The sequence below is a fragment of the Eucyclogobius newberryi genome, unplaced genomic scaffold (assembly GCF_026437365.1).
Source record: "Eucyclogobius newberryi isolate DKJ021-1_F unplaced genomic scaffold, fEucNew1.0.hap1 SCAF_22, whole genome shotgun sequence".
Classification (NCBI taxonomy): Eukaryota; Metazoa; Chordata; class Actinopteri; order Gobiiformes; family Gobiidae; genus Eucyclogobius; species Eucyclogobius newberryi.
The window spans coordinates 13,416,600-13,430,525 of NW_027315857.1; the positions used below are offsets into that span (position 1 = coordinate 13,416,600).

Genomic DNA, 13,926 nt, shown 5'->3' on the forward strand with positions numbered 1-13,926 from the left:
GCAAAGGCATGCTCGGCTTGTATTGCACTCACCTTTGCTTTTACGGTTTTGCCATTATTATTATTATTTATTTATTTATTTGCATCAGATCATGTGCAACATAACATTTAACATGTTGTATACACCAAGAAAGCAGGAAAAAAAAGCTTTTTATGATGTTTCACTGGTGAAAAATGTGAAAATATCTGACATTCCGTTTCGTTGTGCCAGTTTATGAAGCTAATTTATGCTTTAAGTATAGTACAGTAGCTAATCTGCAGCCACAGCTTTGCTAGGTAATTGGTTCAGATCCCCATTAATGGATTTAAAAGGATATGAGAGCGCTTGAGCCACACAAAGCTATTAAGCTCCTTAGATCAGAGTGTGATTGTCGTCTGTCAATCACCAGATAAGAAAAATAGGCTTTTGTTTCTTAATGATTTTTGATTAAATGTATTACACTTCTATTCAGTCAAACAGAGGTACTAATCTGTTCCATAATCTGAAAATTAAAATGTGCTCAAAAAGACCCTGTGGCCTCCCTGCTGCATCATCTCCCCTCCCCTCACAACACACACATAAAGCATGGCATTATTTCCACTCGGATTCACGCCACTGTTTTAAAATTTCTTTTGTTTTTACGTTTTTTTTTCAGTTCCAGGCTGTTGTTGTAGTCAGTGCAGTCAACTTTTTCATTCTTGTTTTGTTACTCTTTCTGTTATGTGGTATGGGTTCTGCATGAATCAAATGCAATTGTATCCACAAAACTGTGATAAAGTTTACAGATAGAATGAACAGCTTTGTGAATGGAGCTTGGTAAACGATAAGCCTCTTGTCTTTAATTTTTCCATTAACATTTAGATGCGCTGAAACCTCATTTGAAAGAAAATTACAGATTCACGCATCTAACAGAGCAATCTTTATTATGTGTTACACGCATCACTTAGTGCAGCTTTTCTCAAAAAAGGAATATTCTTATATTCTTAGTTTGTAGAAAAATGAGGCATTCCTAATGTTTCTTCTCGATGTGCTCTTGCAGACTCTCGGCCCCTGCCTGACGTAGCCATGACCGGCAAGTGCACCCGGGAATGTGATGAGTACGGCCACTCGGACTCCTGCTGGATGCCTGTGCACACTTCGCCCGAGCGCCGACCATCCAAGTCCTCCAACAACCCCCAACAACCAAAGCTTTCCACGTTCATGAGTGGCACCGGCAGCAGCAGCAGCAGCAGCAGCAGTGCAGAGCAGCCCGGAAGCCAAGAGACCCTCGCTATGGCTGCCATGGCCAACGGAGACCCCACCGCCGCGCACATGATGGGCGACCGTAACCGCAACCTGCTCAACAGGAAAATGGCCTCCTCTTCATCCTATGAAGCCTTTGGCTCGCCTTCCTACGGCTCTTCTGGAACTGGGGAAGAAGTGCTGGGGCACCCCACTGAGGAGATCCCTCTGGCTCCCACAGGGGAGTACAAGCCCACTACGTGTGGTACTCTCACACGACGGGAGGTGTACCTGTGAGGCCGCTGGACACACCTGCTGTGCCACTGTTTTCAAAGAACTAGAAGCATAGCTGCCAGCCTCCACCATAACAGCTGTAGAGAGCCTTGTTTAGGGCTAGTAGAACTATAGAGTGCCCAAATACTGACTACTAGGTAGAGATGTACTCTTACTTTTTAAGCGCTCATTTTGGCCGTGAACTTAAGGAATGAAGAGGAGGGTCATGGATGGAACTTGTAATGTGGTCAGTCGGGCTCTTGACTTACCTGCTGCCTGACAGTCAATCTGTACAGAATCATTTTACATTAATGGAAATGCATGCATTACCCACTGCGCACTACAGCCCACACTGAAGAGGACACTGTATAGGAAATACTCTCCGTTTGCCTTTTCTATGTGCTTTGCTGGGCTGAACCAGAACTTGACCATGTTCAAATCTCATTAGGATCAAACAGACTAAGCTTTAACAAATCTGCCCAGAACTGAAGTGAAACCCAATGGATTTTCCTGCACCACGATGACAGTTCCTACATCCCACATACATTATGGGAGTTTACATTGCCAATGTGAATGGTGACAAACTGTACACACACGTTGGCCTCAAAACCAATAATGCTACCATTCCCTTTTGTCTTGCTACTTTCTGCAGTCTCTCATTCACTGTCTTTTTCAATCCAATCCTACAAATACAAGATCTTAGAGCCATGATTTTCTCTGACGTTGGCTAGAAAAGCATGTGGTTTCCTCAAAGGGATGTACTAGTTGTGATAGTGGTTACCTTGATCTTTTTCAATGCACATCATGCAGGCTATGGCACTGACTGAATCCTTAGAAAGCACATAGGGCGACATGCAACTTTACAGGCTAGATTGTATAGAGCGGCTAAAGTGGACGCAGTACAGATGATTAGCCCCAAGTGAAATTTGTTTACGACATTCTCTTGTGTTATAGAATGAGCAATAAATACCATAAACATACATATGACCAACCAAGTTAAATCAAATCAATCCGTTTGCCTTCGAGGTCAAAGCAAGGACGTCTAGGAATTATTTTTAGCGCTAGTATGTTGCGTTCCATATAGAAGCGACGTTGCATGATTGTAAAAATTGACAAAAACGGGGAACAATCAAAGTAGATGAAGTTGGATGTTCGACAAAACGCAAGTGGTTAACCAAAGCTTCGTAAAACACAATGGAGCATTCCCCAGCTTGGCATTTGTTATCGTAATTTCAAGGGTTGTTTCATTTCCAGACCATCCACACACAACGTTGGAGATGCCGTGCCTCCCCCCCCCCTCCCCCCGTCGATTATTTTTTGTTTCGTTTTTTTTCTGTCTTACATTTCGAGAGGTGCCGAATTTCCTAACTGTAAAACAAGCAAAAGAATAACCGATGCAATGGAACTCTTTTTGTATGTTAGCAAAAACCCCTTTGGTTTGGAAACTGGAGTTGCTATTTTTTTCCTCCTGCATTTCCGGCAAGTCTATACTAGTCTGTAAGTACTACTCGTTGTTTGGAAGAAAAAGTGCTCCTATACTTATCAACTGTATACATGAATATTTACTTTTTACTGCACGTTTAAATGGGAACCTACTTCACTTACTGAGAAGGAAAGACAAAAAAAAAACCTGTAAAACGAAATGTAAAAAAAAAAATGTTAACCTTGTGAACATGGGAATCCACCTTGTTGCTTGCTTTTGTTATACCTGAAGAGACATTAGCCAAATAGTACAACTTAGTACGTTGGTTAAGACTGTAACACTTTTTTGTAAGGATTTCTTTTTTTTTTTTTTTTAAAGGATTATTATTAGTTTGAGTGTAACAACCCATGTCCAAATGTTTCATATTTACAACTTTAATTTAACTTTATAATCCCACACACTCTGGTTTGTTCTACAGTAACATATGAAAACCATAGCAACGATCATGACAATGTACTCTGTGTTTTGCTTTCTTTTCTGGTGCCACTTTGTATATTTAGAGTGCTTCTGAAAAAAGGAAAAAAACAAAAAAAATCATACAAATACTAGAGTGAATGCAAATATGCAATTGTGCCTTTTTATACCGATCGGTATGGTTTCTTGTTGGTTTGGAATGGTACTTATCCAGTTAAGTTGCTCACATAAGTATGGAGTGGTATTAAGAACAGACTGACATTTGCATTTTGGAATCCCACGATGTCAAAGGCTTTCCGGAGTGCGACCAGTCAAATGTCTAAATTATACTTTTATATTGAGATATGGGTTTAATTATGTCCTGTATTATGTAACTGTATGGGTTGTTTGTAGATTGTAACAACAATGACTGCGTTTACATGGCAACATATAATTAAAGGCATATTAGATTCAAAGAAGTCAATACTATCAATATGTTGTGATATGCAATTTAAAATAGATATTGTGTGAACTTTTTGAATATCTACCCTTTATTTAAATTCTAATTTCCAGATGAATATTGGCGTTCCCAGTACATGTAACCGCAGTCAATGATACAACAAGATTTTGTTGTGTTCCCTTCATGTGCAACACCAGGAAAACCAGCTCCAGGTCTGACTTTCGACGCACAGACCGGCAGCTCGTGCTCGGAGACGTTGGATGCAGAGTTGCGGGAGCCTGCAGATAAACATGCCGACGTGACAGTTTTTACAGGACGAGTGGAATTGGAGGGGAAAAAAATAAAAAGCTGCAAGGCAAGAGCGGCGGACAGAACGCACACCTGTGACCTCCACTCCGCCTTATCCGTATCGTATCAGGAAATTAGGGAAGAAATGAGGAGTCACAAGGCAAGGTGACGTTTTGAAATCCTTACATCAGATCAAAAAAGAACAAATATATCATAAAGAAGAATCGTACGTCTTCAACACAAAGAGTAACTGCATTTAGGTGAAGACAGATGGATTTCAGCAGGCGTCGTATGCTGACTAAAAGCATAAAAGCGTTGCCATCCCAACATCTGAAGGTGTGCGTTCTGTCCACACTCTTGTCTCCCTGTCTAGTATTCACAGTGTGTAATGAGAATTGTACTATTAACCATTACTATTTGTCCTGCGACTTGGATGTTGCTATAGAAATTGAGGAACAAATGTATCATTGTTTAATATGAGTCACTATGCACGCAGCTTAGCTGAACATGGCAAAGTGTATTGAACGCAAGTCCACTTCTATTTATGAGATATTTTACATAATTTAATTTGCTTTTGTACAGGTTTGTGTAAATAAATTGCTTGTCATTTTTGTCTCTGCAGAAATTAAAACATAACATGGTAAAAATGTGCTTGCCTCTCATATCTTTTCATGTGTATACTGTACACAAAGCTTCAGTTGTAGTCATCTGGACTCAGTTAGAAAAAATTAGACTTTTCGACCCTCATCCAAGAGTCATTGTCAATAAGAGAATTTAGGTTGAGAACTCAGCTATTTATACTATTCTGTGGTAAGTCCAGCCTATTGGGCGGAGCCTTCCTGAAGTGGAACGAGTTTGTTGTTTGTTTCAACCGAAACTTACCCTATTGTATCTACCAAGCCTATTCAGTCCTTTAATGGGCTATTAGAATCCTCTTTGTCTTTGTGAGACCCTGGCTCACCCACCCTGAGTACCTGATTAGCATTTAAATTCCCTGGTCCTCTACCTCTCCAGGGGTTCAAGATCCCATTGTAGACTACAGGCAGGTTGAATCTTAGGCTGAACTTACCACAGAATAGTATAAATATCGGAGTTCTCGACCTAAATTCTCTTATTGACAATGACTCTTGGATGAGAGTCGAAACGTCTAATTTTTTCTAACCGAGTCCAGATGAAACAACTGAAGCTTTTTCTACTATGGAACACGCCTGGACGAATGAGGGATTACACCGACATGTACACTTAGACATTGTTTGCAGCAGACACATGCAGATATGTCAGACGGCCTCGCTAAAGTGAAAGCACACTGAAGAGTACAGAAGGCCACTCATGCATAATGAGAGGAATTGATTTCTAGTTCTTCTCTTTCATTGATACGCTCTTCATTTAGTCAGAAAGGCCTCATACATCATCTCGCTTTCAGAAGGAATCTAGTAAACACATTCTAGACCTTTAGAATCCACACTGGATAATCTACATAAGGTAAATGCTTATTCCTGAGTATTTTGTGTAGCAGCGTTTCAAAACTGCAGAATGAGAGGCCCCTGCACTGTAGCACGCAGCAGATTTCCATTTCCATGTTTTTCTTTCTGGACTAAAACTGCTTTATGACATTTTAAAAACCTTTATATACTGTATGTATGAGGAAATGCAGGACAAACAGGGAATGATAAGGGAACAATAAAAGCTCATTTTTACTTAGTTCGTCACCTTTAAGATGCAAATAATATTTGTTTACAATTATAAAGATAAGCAGTGTATTTTAGAGACAAGAACTTTAGTATCAGGTCTACGATAGCCATCGTAACACAATTGAACAGGTTTATCAATACTGTCCATGTTTTTGTGAATAACGGCACAGCCACCATTTGCTTTAAGAGCGTAGACCATATTAACACAAAATATGACAGTGATATACTGTTTGACACATAACTCATCCCTTTTTAAATGTAATACCGTGGTCGTTCTCCCTGGGGAACTTTCCGCGCGAATTCTGAGAGATTTACAGTGACATTCGTGGGATTTTACCTGTGGGAATTAAGCCGGCCTGGGCACACTTTCAGGAACCGTTCCCTAAAAGTGACGGCGCCGCTCCTCCTCTCACATCTACAGGCTGCATACTGTGACACCATATAGGGCAAGGGAGCAGCTGTTAGCTTTGGGCATATCCACTATCCGTATTTAAGTGTTGCCCATGTCGCAGTGATGTATGAGCCGATTAGTGCAGAGGTAATTAGAGATCTATTCCACTCTCTGACCATGGCCTGATTAACAGTGGGCCGTATCCTCCTCTAAAGCCCCAAACCACTAATGCCATTCTAACAGCAACTGCCCTGCTCTATGAAATTACCAGTCAAAAGGTCAAGCATATGAAGAAAAATGCCAAACATGTGACCCAAGGACATGAAGGAACAGAGCGGGGAACAGCAGAGGTGAGTGACAAGATTACACCACATTTACAGATTTTTTATTCAGTTACAGCAAGTTTATGCATACGGCACATTTAAAACAACATTGCTTCACATAAAAGAGGTTAAAGCACAAATAACATCATGTATAAGAACAGTAACTTTTTGAACTATAGCATTGACCACCGCCTTCTTAAGTTTCCATTTTTACAACAGACATTCAAATAAACAGAATTATTATTGGTGTTTTTTGTAGTTTTTTTTTACTTCAGACATGTTGTATAAGAAAGAAAACAAACACTTAAATGTTAAACTATAAGGACATAATTTAAATGACAATGTATCAGCTTTTTTGTGTTACTAAAAGGGCATTCACTGTCATGGGTGGACAATAAGCCCTTTATTTATCCAGGCTTGGAATAGACAAAAACCCCACGAGCTTTGAGGCATGGTCCTAACACTAAAAGCCTCTAATAAAAAGCTGAATAATTACTAATACAGTGGCAGGGGGAGCCTGTTTTGATGGAAATAAATGGGTTAGCTGCTTTAAGTCATGTTGACATGCAAAAAGCCTCGCTCATTTTCTTGTCCAGAGCGTGTGAAATGCTCGGTGTGGAATAACAACGAGGCAGCAGCAGCTTTTTCTAGAACAAAAAAGAAAAGAAAATTGAGACGAATTAGAAACTATTTAAAGTAATTAATGTTTTGACAAAACATACTAATGAACGGTGGGATTTCTTAATTAATAACAAAAAAGTGAATTAATCGATTTAATAGTGGAATATTTTGCCCGCTCAGTATCATTAATCAACTATACTTTAATCAAGGGAACTAATCACGTACAGCTACAAACCAGATACATAAAATAATAAAAAACATAGGAAATTAATCAGTTTTACTTGCTACTGGGATTGGTTTGCACTTTTTATCACATTACTACAATTACAAAACCACTTTCATTGAATTTAACAGGGTAAAATGTTGAGTACAAATTAAAACAGCCCATAAAACGCTAAACCGACTTTTTGAAAGTTATAGAACAAGAAATACCACGGTTATAGGAGTCCAAAATAACAAAACATACATTTAAAAGCTCATGTAAACCTGTGTAACACCTAATAAAATATGTGGCTTTCCGAGCAGCACCAGGTCTAAAAGAACTACAACATTAACACAGCAGTTTTAAGCAGGCAAAATAATGGACAAAATACTCCCTCAATATAATGCACATGTACTGGCATCTTGCTGTGAATATTTAGTATAGAAAGGTCTTGACATTGACCCATAACCAAATCTAAAATGCATTATGCGCACTGTAGCAAAAAGTCAGCGTGTACCCGGCTGATAAACTACTAAACAACAACAAGAATATGTTTTAGGTGAGGAAAGACAGCAAACATGTGATTCCTGCACTCCATGTAAATCCAATTAATGAAACCATAGATCAGTCCTTTAATATCAACCATAAGGTGCGCCGTTTTAATCGTAATTCTATTGGCGTTTATGCTCAGCGGTGCGAAGTAACGACCCCAAATCACATTACCGAAAGGAGTTCAACCGTAAACCTTTGAAAAAGCCACTTTGATGCCTACGATTTACGACTTCTTTTTATTGTCTTTACATTTTATCTCCGCACAGGAACGGTATCGGAGGAATTGCAGTTAGGGACGCCGTTAAATTGATTTCATATTTATTTTAGCGGCGCACCGAGGGATTGTAGGCCTAACTTTTTTATGCGTTGTAGATGGAACGGATAAACAAGTTCATGAGGAAACTCCGGCAATAACTTTGATTTAATTGCGACGGCATAAATTGTATCAGCGTTTATTTTGCCGCCGATGACACCCGGGGGTATGATGTCATTACGGTTAATTTCAGCGCTCGCACACCGCAGAGCCGGACCGAATACTGTTCCGTGTTTCTTTAATAGGATCCGTCTTCTTCCGTGGTTTTGCGCTGTTTTGCTGACGTGTAGAAAACCCGGTCTTGCTTCTCTTAAACTTACCTGATAGTTTTTCATTTCAAAAAAAGTGCAAAGCCACGGGACAGAAACAGAATATATTCGCAGGGGACGCAACGAGGGATTGGAACGAGAAGCAAAGCTCAGCAGTTTCCAAATAGCCTCTCCCATTGTTTTTTAGGCTACGTTTTGCACATGAGGAAGCGTTTTCAACTGCAAAAAGGGCACAGGAAGCAGGTATGATGAGTTATAATCGGATTCTTCTGGGTGTACTTCCAGGTAACACTTTAGAGCAAGGTATAAATACAAAAGCATTTATAAATGTTTGTTAATCATTAGCTTTCATCCTGAATGTTAGAGCTGCTGAGACACTAGAGCAGTTTAAATCTTTATTAAAAACCTACCTTTTCTCTCTGGACTTTTAACACGAACTGAGCTAAGTCATTCTTTTTATTAACTTTAACTAACTGTATTTTTAATTGATTGTATCTATAACATATTGCATTTTTCTGTACAGCACTTTGGGGTTTTAAAGATTTAAGTGTGCTTTATAAAAAAAACTTGATATTGACATAATCATTTAAAATATTTAACATCTTATTCTAATCCTGAACATAAATTAACTGATGAAAACTATAAGGCATATTAGCAAAGCATTGAGAAATGTTTAGTCATCATTCACTAATCAATTATTTTAAATACATAAACTAATCATTAACCCTAACCTTAACCCAAGTAAATGATTATTAAATGATCAGTTTGTTGTAGAAAATACTCACAGATAAAGACCAAAGCAGGTGTTAATTCTGTCAAATACAATATACCGCCATGGCTATAAGACAAGATTAACTTTATTTCCCCCAAAAATGAAATAAAAAATATTGCCAATGGCATATTTTTGCTGGTTCAAACTCAAAAATGAAATATGAAGTAATCATGATAACTAAAACAATGACTAAAACTTGATATGCAACGCGGGGTGCACGATGGCAGAGCGGTTAACGCTTAAGGCCCAAAGTCACTGGGATAGGCTCCAGTCACCCGCGACCCCTAACAGGAAAAAGCAGAGAGGTAGAGAATGAATAATGTTTTGTTGACTTAAAGGCGCAATGGACGATTTTTCGGCGATTTGAGAACGCAGGCGGAAGTGCGCATGCGCACTCCCCCGTGCGGACTGATACAACACACACGTGCGTTTGTTTATTAGTGCAACGGAGCGCATCGCATCTCTCGTCTCACGTAGATTTCCTTCTACTTCTGAGTCAGTGTACGGGGCAAAATGAAGACGGAGAAAGACTGTTCGAGCTGAGGGAACTATATTATGATAGATCAATGCGCTTGGACACGCGGAAATGTGGAACGAGGTGAGCAGTAGGTGCGTTTTATGATTGATACGTGGCAGGACTAATCGGCAGTCCACGCCACGAGGAAATAATACTCAGATTTGGGCCAAAAAAATCGTCCATTCAACCTTTAAGGTACTGATATCGATGAACCAAAAGCCAACCAAAACCCCAAAACCTGACTAGACTAAAGTTCTCACATGCACATAAACCACATACAAACTGGAACTAAACTGAGACTAAATTCATAACCTGGACTATAATAGGACCAAACCAATTCTAAATCAGGCCTTAACTTGGCTCAAACCGGGATCCAACACAGACCAGTACTAAAACCAAACCAAACGTAGTAGTAAGACGTCCATATAAATATAATTGAAACATTTCAGTGATTAAACATGATTCTTAATGAATCCATTGGACAGCCCAGATTTGACTTCTGAGAGGAAGAGTCAGAAACAGCTTCAAGTGACAGTAAAACTCAATTCAAATGGCATTTTTACTGTTTTAAGCACCTTTTTTTCCCCTTTAAGTTTATGTTATTCTGGTATGATGATATAACAGGTTCTAGCCAGAAACGCAACACTTGGACAAAACTTGATTCAAACATAGAGGCAAGTTTCTTCTAATCAAGGATATCGGATTGAGGGAATGTGTATAAGTGTTGAGCATGTTGGGTAATATTGGCCCGTATTCAATGCATGTTAAAAAATTTGCAAGAAATGTAAGTTCGATTTTCTTTTGAGGTGTGCAGAGCTGGCACACTCTTCTCCTGTCAACATCATCTTCACATCATAACAGAGTTCAACTTCAACCCAGGCCACATCTGCCAATTATCATATTATCATAATGTCGTAGATGTAAAATATGTGCCGGCATTAAAACTGAAATCTGGCATAAAATAAAAAATAAATAAAAAAAAGCAAATGCCCTAAAAGCGATTAATCACACATGGGTTGCGAGTCTGAATGTGCACCAATTTATATGTGCTAGACTTACGTGGCAGAGGCAATTTGACAAAAATCCATACAAGTATTAGGAGCCGGGCCGGGGCTTGATTAATGAGAGCGACTTACATAAGAGAAAGTGAGTGGGTGAGCGGGAGAAGGCATTGGGATGACGAATCGCTGGCAGAGCTCTGTGGGGGAAAGGCGGTGAGAAAAAGGTAAAGAAGTGATTGACTGTGTGACACCCCACGCCTCGCACTCACAATTTGGGTTCTCAAAAGTCAGCCCAGACACATGACATTTCTTTGCCAAACTTTTTGTTTTGTTGTGTTTTGTTCTGGTTTTATCATTTTCCTGAAAACCTTCCCACAGACTGTCACACAATTAAAAGAAAGCATGCAGGGTTTCTCGGCAACGGTAAAGCTTTTGGCAATGCAGTTTTGGAGGTAAAGTCAATATCTTTATTTTTGGAATAAAGAATGAATTGATCAACAGTATTCATTCATTAATCATTCAGTTATGTATTGTCATTTTTATTGTATTTTATTGTATTTATTGAATGGATTGTAATTTATTGTATTTATTGTAATTTATTGTATTTGTTTATATGTATTTATTTATTTATTGTATGTATTTATTGTATTGTATTTATTTATTGTATTTATTGTATTTATTGTATTCATTGTATTCATTATGAGAGGGATATTTTATAGAATGTATGGACTCAAACTTGAAGGGGTTCAATAAATGTACATGATTGTGTCAAAACAAATCCCAACTTTGGCTTATTAAAAAAAAAAAAAAAAAAAAAAAAAAAATATATATATATATATATATATATATATATATGAGCACTATCGTGTGTTTCTTGTTTGAACTATTCACATTATTTAGAATTGTTAAATATGAATCCCATTACAAAAGTATGATACAATGGGATAATCTTGAGACCAACTTTTGAAACCCCATTATCACAGAATACATTTCACAAGTTTAGTTATTTCTCCAGTGAGTAAATTGGTGATAATAAGGTGCCAATTCTAAGCACTGTGCAAAAATAACTGCCGAATTATGAGCAGAAAACACAAACGTTTTCAAATGGGGAATTATGCTATAAGGACAAAATATATGGGGAGATAAGTCATTGAGAAGGTTTGAAAAGTATATGTTATTTTCATCAAACATGTTTTATTCTTTTAAATAATCGAAAATAGTACAGTTATGTATCATTATTAGTCTGCAAACTGTTCACCGCCTTCTTTTTCTTTCTCTCACTCCTGAGGACCTGTGGACCCAGATGCCCCTCTCCTGGTGAAGTGGTCCCTGCCCTGTGTGGACGGTTCCTCATCTGCCTGAAGAGTGGGTCCAGCTCGCCCCCGACGGTCCCTCATCTGCCTGAAGAGTGGGTCCAGTTCGCCTCAGTCGGTCCCTCATCTGCCTGAAGAGTGGGTCCAGTTCGCCTCAGTCGGTCCCTCATCTGCCTGAAGAGTGGGTCCAGCTCGCCCCCGACGGTCCCTCATCTGCCTGAAGAGTGGGTCCAGTTCGCCTCAGTCGGTCCCTCATCTGCCTGAAGAGTGGGTCCAGCTCGCCTCAGTCGGTCCCTCATCTGCCTGAAGAGTGGGTCCAGTTCGCCTCAGTCGGTCCCTCATCTGCCTGAAGAGTGGGTCCAGTTCGCCTCAGTCGGTCCCTCATCTGCCTGAAGAGTGGCTCCAGCTCGCCTCCGACGGTCCCTCATCTGCCTGAAGAGTGGGTCCAGCTCGCCCCCGACGGTCCCTCATCTGCCTGAAGAGTGGGTCCAGTTCGCCTCAGTCGGTCCCTCATCTGCCTGAAGAGTGGGTCCAGCTCGCCTCAGTCGGTCCCTCATCTGCCTGAAGAGTGGGTCCAGTTCGCCTCAGTCGGTCCCTCATCTGCCTGAAGAGTGGGTCCAGCTCGCCTCAGTCGGTCCCTCATCTGCCTGAAGAGTGGGTCCAGCTCGCCTCAGTCGGTCCCTCATCTGCCTGAAGAGTGGGTCCAGTTCGACTCAGACGGTCCCTCTTCTGCCTGAAGAGTGGGTCCAGCTCCAGTCTCCCTCGTGTCCGTCTGTCCGTCTGTGAGAGTCGGATCTCTCCTTCACTGGAACTCCTCCAGGTTTCTACGCTTTTTTCCCAAAGAGGTTTTTTTTGTAGTTTTTCCTGGCCGAGAAGGAGAGTCTAAGGACAGAGGACCCTGGGACATCGTCCCTCGCCACCACAGACATTGTCTGACTCCATCGCCACCACAGATTCGGCCCTCAGAGGCGACTGTTGTTGTGATTTTGGGCCTTACAAAAATAAATTGATTTGATTTTCTTTTTAGTAGCTTAATAGGAACATCATTAGGCGCAAAATAGTATAAAAAGAACTAACTGGTCGACCATTATAATGTTAGCATAATTTAAAAACCCTGACTCTTCGTCTGAATTGTCTGTTGAACTATTTGAAAACGCTCTACCTGGAATCAAACAATTTAACAAACACATAAACGAAAGTAGAAGGAACAGAGAAAAGGCTGATCAAGTGTCAAAGTTCGTCAGTTTGCCTTCTGCAAGTATTCAAAATGAAAAGATTGAGAACATGTTTTATTCCTGGCTATAAATTCTTAAAGGTTTGCTGGCTAACAGCTAGCATTCTATCTTTAGGAGCCTTCACAGCTCTCATTAGGCAAAAAAGGCCAATGCTTAGGCCTCTTCACTTAAAGCGGAGAACTTAGAATTCCCATGACATCTGAATCATGAATGAATCACGCTGAACTATCCCGTGTGCCACTGCTAACACTGCCACCCAGAGTAACATTTCATCTTTGACCTTTCCCAAACCAACCCATTCATAAATTACATTCATAACTCTCTCCATTGTATGTACTCTTTCTGTCTGGTGAAGTAAAATGTTGAAACGCTGAATCAGACACTTTCATAACGCCTTCTACGGCAGGGTTCTCAATAGTGATTCCATTAAGTAATATAAAAGAGAAAATATATTACTTGTCTCTCTGTTTCATTCAGCTTTTCGTGGGGAATTGATATACAGGGTCGTTAGACTTGATTGTGAATATCAAATAACATAAGGACATGGATAGTACTTCTCTTAATACTTGGTAGAGGTAGCATCAAGGACTATTCAGTGGTGGAAGAAGTACTCAGTTCTGTTATGAAAT

The 13,926-nt window shown here is 39.9% G+C and overlaps 1 protein-coding gene across 6 annotated transcripts in view; it reads left to right on the forward strand.

The window, feature by feature from the left end:
- pcdh7b (protocadherin 7b) overlaps nucleotides 1–4,745 on the forward strand; it is a 144,433-nt gene extending 139,688 nt beyond the window's left edge. For 3 of the 6 annotated variants that reach the window (XM_072459336.1, XM_072459335.1, XM_072459334.1), the window contains exon 3: nucleotides 1,019–4,745. In XM_072459336.1, coding sequence (XP_072315437.1) covers nucleotides 1,019–1,497 — 479 coding nt within the window. In that variant the 3' untranslated portion in view covers nucleotides 1,498–4,745. The remainder of the gene's footprint in view (nucleotides 1–1,018) is intronic. The other 3 variants (XM_072459337.1, XM_072459338.1, XM_072459341.1) reach the window with 2 other exon arrangements.
- Nucleotides 4,746–13,926: the final 9,181 nt, after the last annotated feature.